The following is a 7,536-nucleotide window of genomic DNA, read 5'->3' on the forward strand; positions in this document are numbered from 1 at the left end:
GACGGGGACGAGGGCCTGTTCGCGTGTCTGGAGTAAATCCCTCTCGTCCGACTCATTAAAGAAAAATGATTTGTTCAGTTCAAGTTGAGTTATCGCTCTTCTGATGTCCAGAATCTATTTTCGYTCATAAGAGACGGTAGCAGCAACATTATGTGCAAAATAAGTTACAAACAATGTGAAAAAACTAACAAAATAGCATGGTTGGTTAAGAGCCCATAAAACAGCAGCCATCCCCTCCGGCGCATCTTAACACCACACTAGATCAGAGCTTCAACTTTAAAGTAACAAACAGACTGACCATGCCAGTGCTGCAGAGGTACAGTGCCTTCAGAAAGTATTCATACCCCTTGACTTATTATAAATTTTGTGGTATTACCGCCTGAATTCAAAATCGATTAAATAGATATTTTTCTGACCCATTTACAAAAAAAGACCTCATTATGACAAAGTGAAATCATGTTAAGATTTTTTTGCAAATATATCCAAAACGAAATAAGAATTCATAATTTTCACCCCTTTGCTATGCCACTCCAAATTGAGCTCTGGTGCATCCAATTTCCTTTGATCATCCACCTGTAGCCAATTAAATTGTTTGGACATGATTTAGATAGAAACAAAGCTTTCTATATAAGGTCCCACAGTTGACAGTCCATGTCAGAGCAGAAAGTAGGCAAGTCAGTTAAGAACAAATTCTTATTTACAATGACGGACTACCCCGGCCAAACCCTAACCCTGACGACGCTGGGCCAGTTGTGCGCCACCATATGGGACTCCCAATCACGGCCAATTGTGATATAGCCTGGAATCGAATCAGGGTCTGTAGTGACACCTCTAGCACTGAGATGCAATGCCTTAGACTGTTGCGCCACTCGGGAGCCCCAGATACTATAACATGAAGTCCAAGMAACTAGCCYTAGATCTCCGAAATATAATTGTGATGAGGCATATACCGTATCTGGGGAAGGGTATAAAACTATTTATAGGGTGTTAAAATCTTCCAAGAGCACAGTGCTCTCCATCATTGGGAAATTGAAAAAATATGGAACTACCCAGACTCTGCCTAGAGCTGGCTGTTCGACCAAACTGAGCAACTGGGCAAGAAGGACCTTGGTCAAAGATGTGACCAAGAACCCAGTGACCKCTSTGACAGAACTACAGAGTTCCTTGGCTGAGATGGGAGAACCTACCAGAAGGACAACAGTCTCTACAGCACTTCACCAATCTGGGCTTTAAGGGAGAGTGASCGGACGGAAGCTACTCCTGAGAAAAAGGCACATGGCAGCACGCCTGGAGTTTGCAAAAAAGAATAAAGCAAAAGATCTGTGGTCTGATGAGACATTATTTAAAACAGCCAATTAATGGTGTGTAAAACAYAATTGAAAACTGACATAAAATTAATGGCAAGAAATGTGCTGTTGAAAAATATGTTTAACCAATAGGAATATAGCTTTTGTCAGGGTTGTGTGCGGAGAAGTATCGGAGTCAAGCGCAGGACACAGGTGTTGAGTGAAACCACAGTGTTTTACTCAAAATATAGGCAAAAGTTCCACAAATGGAAATAATCATAAACACACACGTAATCATCACAACACCTAACGCACAAACATCCCCACATAGAAAATGACACAGACAACCCACCCCAACTCACGCCCTGACCAACTAAATAATACAAACATAACAGAAAACAGGTCAGGAAACGTGACAGCTTTTTATAATATTTTTTTTAATGACAGGTTTTTCATTTGTCTCTTTATTTACAGAGCTCTATGCACATAAATACTTTACAGTTTAATACTTTTACAACKTGATTCTTTAGATACTGATATAGTTCCATGCCAAACTTTGAGGAACTTTTTTAAAAAATCAATTGAAATGTTTAGATGGAGGACTAATTGTTTATACAATTAAGTTACTCTACCAGCATACAGTGCAACCGTTCAATACTTGGATGGTTATAAAACAGGGATAAAAAAAAGAGGCCATTGCATAGTCTGTTACTCTAAAAGGACTTGTGAACCCTGCAATATGTCAGTCCTTGCATCAGTTTGATCAGCCAAGTGCTATTGAARGTGCCATGTCAAAGAAGCTAACATTGGGCTCAAGCATTTCTTCATTGATTTCATCTCAGTTATCTGCGTGGGCGTCAAACGTGGACCGCTATATGATTTGACGCACTCCCATGACATTCAAGTTTTWAAAAAACTCGGATTATTTTAAAAGATGATATATTGGGGAAATAGCAAAAAAATCTGAGAATGAGAATTCCCAGGTAAGGCTGTCTAGACCATGAGACAAGTGGTTTTTCATCTTTCATCAGTGGCCCCGCTGACGTAGCTTGAACAGAAACGGTTATTTAAGCAGAAATTATCTAAAGCAGTTCATTTGGCATATAGATTTAGCTTTAAAAACTGATAACAGTATTATTGTAACCCTCCCATGTGGTTGGTGTTTGCGGCATGTTATTCAGCCAATCATTGGGCCATCAAACTTCTGTTGTTAGCTCTGAGATCTTGATGTTGACAAACAYAGAAGATAGAGGGATTGCCGTCCCATCTTTGGACAGAAGGTGGATATGGCGATATCCTGTGAAGTGTGGGGAGAGGAGCCAGAAGAAATTCAGCTTGTTGTCATGAAGAACCACTTGGAAACCATTACTCATACAGTAAAATATGTACATTTGTACACAACAGGCTTAAATTAAAACACTCTAAAATTCTGACAAGTTTCATCAATTGATTTAACCGTTATCGAGTCAATAGGATCAAATTATTTTGTACAATCATTTAAAGAAAACTGCAATTAGGATTTGCCCAGTTGTCCAGACTTCACCCTCAGGTGTAATATCATAAGGTCAATCTTACCTGGCTGAATACAGGTGAAGGGCACAGTGAACTGGCCCATGAAGTCGTTCCTGGAGGCCTTGTCATAGTCCTCCACCACAAAACGCACCAGGGCCAACTCAGGGACATGGARGATAAAATTGAGGGTCTCATTCCACAGAGGGTTAAAACCTGTAGGCAGGGGGGGCAGCAGAGTCCAGGTTTTAGACAGCCAAGAGAAGTACAGAGGTTCTATGTCGTGTTCTATCTAATTCACTAAAACATGGCATGGTGTATAATACTTACATGAAATAATAATGGTAATGCATTTAAAAAAAAAAAAATATTCAGTAACAGTCAAAAGTTTGGACACACCTACTCATTCAAGGGTTTTTCTTTATTTTGACTATTTTCTACATTGTCGAATAATAGTGAAGACATGAAAACTATGAAATAACACATATGGAATCATGTAGTAACCAAAAAAGTGTTAAACAAAAACAATTAAAGAAAAACTCTTGAATGAGTYAATGTGTCCAAACTTTTGACTGGTACTGTATATTTTTTAAGTCTTAGTTTATTGGATAGAAGATAGAGGAGAGTGTGATGAAATAGCATTGGGCCGAATTGGAACCCATGCTGCTGCGGTTCATGTGCACTGGAGGAAGCGGCCTAGACCACCTTAGGCCACAATGCATGCATTTTAGTCCAGGAGTAGGCTGGGTCTGTACAAAGACCCCAATGAATGTGTTTTGCCYGTCCTTGAAAGCTGGTCCCTCACCGTTGTTGTCAATGTAACTAGTTTCTTGCTTGGCTTGGTCCTGAAATACTCCGTAGATCTCCACTCTAACCAGAGGGTCAACGATAGAGCCCTCCTTCTGGTTCACCTTTGGTAGCTGCTGCCCACTGATCACCTTATGGACAAACACATGCACATAAAATCAAAACTTAGACAAGGATACACACTCAGAAACATTGCAAATGAAACCGGCAAAACACACTGACTGTACGTGCACGGGCACACAGTTGTTTCTGGACCTGGATTGACAGGCGGAGTGATGTGTAACCGTTCCGGTCCTGGGGTCTCTCTGGATCAAAAGAGTCATCATTCCTCATGAAGTCAGGTTTGAGGACGTAGCCGCAGCAGCCGTTCTGACTGAAGAGCCCATCGTTCAGATCCATCTCTAGCCCAGCCGTCTGGAAGTTCAGAGCCACTAAGAGAACATCAAATCAATGTATATAGCCCTTTTCACAAATTTGTCACAAAGTGAWGAAGAGGGAGGAGACAATGTGTTTGTAGTCTAACTCTCCTTGGCTTGCACCCTGTTTCTCTCCAGACCCATCTACAGTATGTGTTACCTTGCCATTTCTGGCAGTAAACCTTCTCTTTCTTCCAGCCAGGAAGCAAGCAATGCGTGTATGGATGTGTACGGTGTGTTTCACCAGGCCTAATGTAACATATAATAGAAACAACAGGTTCTAGGCCTGTTTAAGGTAAATCGTCTGGGACAGAGAGTGTATAAAAAAAAACAAGCAAAGTTTTACGTTATGTGCTAGCTGGGCTATGCCTGAACTAGCCCAGCTAGCACATAATGTTCTAAGAACATACATTCTGTTCTCAGAACATAAAGGAAACGTTCCATAAAAAACACAAGAAAACCTTCGTAACGTTCAGAAAACGTTCTAGGAAAGTTATTTAAAAAATATACATCCCGTTCTCAGCATCAACAGAACTCTCTCTATCCTCTATCTTGTGAAGTGTGTTCAGGAGTGTTGGCCTCGCCCACTAATTGGCCACACCTGATCTTAATGAGTGCTTGTTTTCTTTTGGAATTGGGTTTGTTTGAATAGACTAAAATGAAAAGCTTTGTATGCATAAAAAAAACATGGCATTATTTATTATTATTWATTATTTATTTATTATTAGTATTATTATTTATATTTTCTACATTGTAGAATAATATTGAAGGCATTAAAACTATGAAATAACACATATGGAATCATGTAGTATCCTAAGAAGTGTTAAACAAATCAAAACATATTTTAGATTCTTCAAAGTAGCCACCCTTGTATAAACACTTATTTTTGCACAGCATCACCAGCAAAGAAGAGAGTGATGTTACTGCATCGGATGACCTGGRCTCCACAATCCCCCGACTTCAACCCTATTGAGATGGTTTGGGATGAATTTATATTTGATATTCTTCAAAGTAGCCACCCTTTGCCTTGATGACAGCTTTGCACACTCTTGGCATTCTCTCAACCAGCTTCATGAGMAYGTCACCAGGAAGGCATTTCAATTAACAGGTGTGCATTGTTAAAAGTTAATTTGTGGAATTTCTTTCCTTCTTAATGTGTTTGAGCCAATCAGTTGTGTTGTGACAAGGTAGGGATGGTATACAGAAGATAGCCCTATTTGGTAAAAGACCCAAGTCCATATTATGGCAAGAACAGCTCAAATAAGCAAAGAGAAACAACAGTCCAACATTACTGTAAAGATGGCACCGACAGAGAGGGCTGCCTCGCTTCTAGTCCTTAGGAAACTTTGCAGTATTTCGTTTTTTATGTATTATTTCTTACATTGTTAGCTCAGAAAATCTCAAGTGTTATTACATACAGCCGGGAAGAACTATTGGATATCAGAGCGACGTCAACTTACCATCACTACGACCAGGAATACGACTTTCCCGAAGCGGCTCCTTTCTACGTACCAGCCAGGGCATTTGAATTGATTCCAGAGGCTGACCCAAAACAACGCTGCCGGAGAAGAGGTAGATGGAGCGGTCCTCTGGTCAGACTTAGGAGGCGCGCACCCCCCCACCGCTTCCGAGTATGTTACTCGCTAATGTCCAGTCTCTAGATAACAAGATAGACAAAATTAGGGCAAGGGTTGCTTTCCAGAMAGACATCAGGGATTGTAACATACTGTCACGTTCCTGACCTATTTTTATGTTATTTTGATTATGTTTAGTTGGTCAGGGCGTGAGTTGGGGTGGGCATTATATGTTGTGTGTGTTTTGTTTAGTCTATGGGTGTTGTATTGTGTATGGGATAGATAATTGTGAGGTTGTCTAGTTATGTCTATGGCTGCCTAGATTGGGTCTCAATCAGAGACAGCTGTCATTCATTTGTCTCTGATTGGGAGCCATATTTAAGGTAGCCATAGGCAGTAGGCTTTTGTGGGTAGTTGTCTTGTTTAACGTTTGTTGCTTGTCTGGGCACTTGCGTTATTTAGCTTCACGATCATTTGTTGTTTTGTATAGTTTGTGTAAGTGTTTTCGTTTCATGTTCATCTTCGTTCGTTTAATTAAAAGAAGATGGCTTATTTTCCTCATGCTGCGTTTTGGTCCGAATCTCTTCCACACGATCGTGACACATACTCTGTTTCATGGAAAATCTCTCGGAATATGCTGTCGGAGATAGTACAGCCACCTGGATTCTTTGTGCATCGCGCCGACAGGAATAAACATCTCTCCAGGAAGAAGAAGGGCGGGGGTGTATGTTTTATGATTAACGAATCATGGTGTAATTGTAACAACATACAGGAACTCAAGTCCTTTTGTTCACCTGACCTAGAATTCCTCACAATCAAATGCCGACTGTATTATCTCCAAAGGGAATTATCCTCGATTATTGTCACACTCGTGTATATCCCCCCTCAAGCCGATACCACGACGGCCCTCAAGGAACTTCACTGGACTTTACTTTATGCAAACTGGAAACCATATATCCTGAGGCTGCATTTATTATAGCTGGGAATTTTAACAAAGCAAATTTGAGAACAAGGCTACCTAAATTCTATCAGCATATTGACTGTAGATCTCGCACTGGAAAAACACTGGATCACTGCTACTCTAACTTCCACGATGCATACAAGACCCTCCCCCGCCCTCCTTTTGGCAAATCTGAACACGACACTATTTTGCTCCTCCCTTCCTACAGGCAGAAATTCAAACAGGATGTACCCGTGCTAAGGACTATTCAACGCTGGTCTGACCAATCGGAATCCACGCTTCGAGATTGTTTTGATCACGTYGACTAGGACATGTTCCAGGTAGCCTCAGAGAATAATGTCAACGTATACGCTGATTCGGTTAGTTTATAAGGAAGTGTATAGGAGATGTTGTACCTACTGTGACTATTAAAACCTACCCTAACCAGAAACCGTGTATAGATGGCAGCATTTACGCAAAACTGAAAGCGCGAATCACCGCATTTAACCATGGAAAGGTGACTGGGAATATGGATGAATACAAACAGTGTAGTTATTCCCTCCGCAAGGCAATCAAACAAGCGACATGTCAGTATAGAGACAAAGTGGAGTCGCAATTCAACGGCTCAGACACGAGACGTATGTGGCAGGGTCTACAGACAATCACGGACTACAAAAGGAAAACCAACCACACCACGGACACCGACGTCTTGCTTCCAGACAAACTAAACACCTTCTTTGCACACTTTGAGGATAATACAGTGCCACCGACGCTGCCCGCTAACAAAGACTGTGGGCTCTCTTTCTCCGTGGCCGAAGTGAGTAAGACATTTAAACGTGTTAGCGCTCGCAAGGCTGCCGGCCCAGATGGCATCCCMAGCCGCGTCCTCAGAGCATGCGCAGACCAGCTGGCTGGTGTGTTTACGGACATATTCAATCTCTCCCTATCCCAGTCTGCTGTCCCTACATGCTTCAAGATGGCCACCATTGTTCCTGTACCCAAGA

The 7,536-nt window shown here is 41.3% G+C and overlaps 1 protein-coding gene across 1 annotated transcript in view; it reads right to left on the reverse strand.

The window, feature by feature from the left end:
• Positions 1-1,702: 1,702 nt before the first annotated feature.
• The window catches only part of LOC111973823 (1-phosphatidylinositol 4,5-bisphosphate phosphodiesterase delta-4-like), a 27,196-nt gene continuing 21,362 nt past the window's right edge, over positions 1,703-7,536 (reverse strand). Inside the window, exons 13-16 of the mRNA XM_024001244.2 lie at positions 3,858-4,033; positions 3,601-3,733; positions 2,862-3,011; positions 1,703-2,583 (exon numbers count right to left, since the gene is read on the reverse strand). Coding sequence (XP_023857012.1) covers positions 2,483-2,583; positions 2,862-3,011; positions 3,601-3,733; positions 3,858-4,033 — 560 coding nt within the window. The 3' untranslated portion in view covers positions 1,703-2,482. The remainder of the gene's footprint in view (positions 2,584-2,861; positions 3,012-3,600; positions 3,734-3,857; positions 4,034-7,536) is intronic.

Source organism: Salvelinus sp. IW2-2015, linkage group LG2, assembly GCF_002910315.2.
Source record: "Salvelinus sp. IW2-2015 linkage group LG2, ASM291031v2, whole genome shotgun sequence".
Taxonomy (NCBI): Eukaryota; Metazoa; Chordata; class Actinopteri; order Salmoniformes; family Salmonidae; genus Salvelinus; species Salvelinus sp. IW2-2015.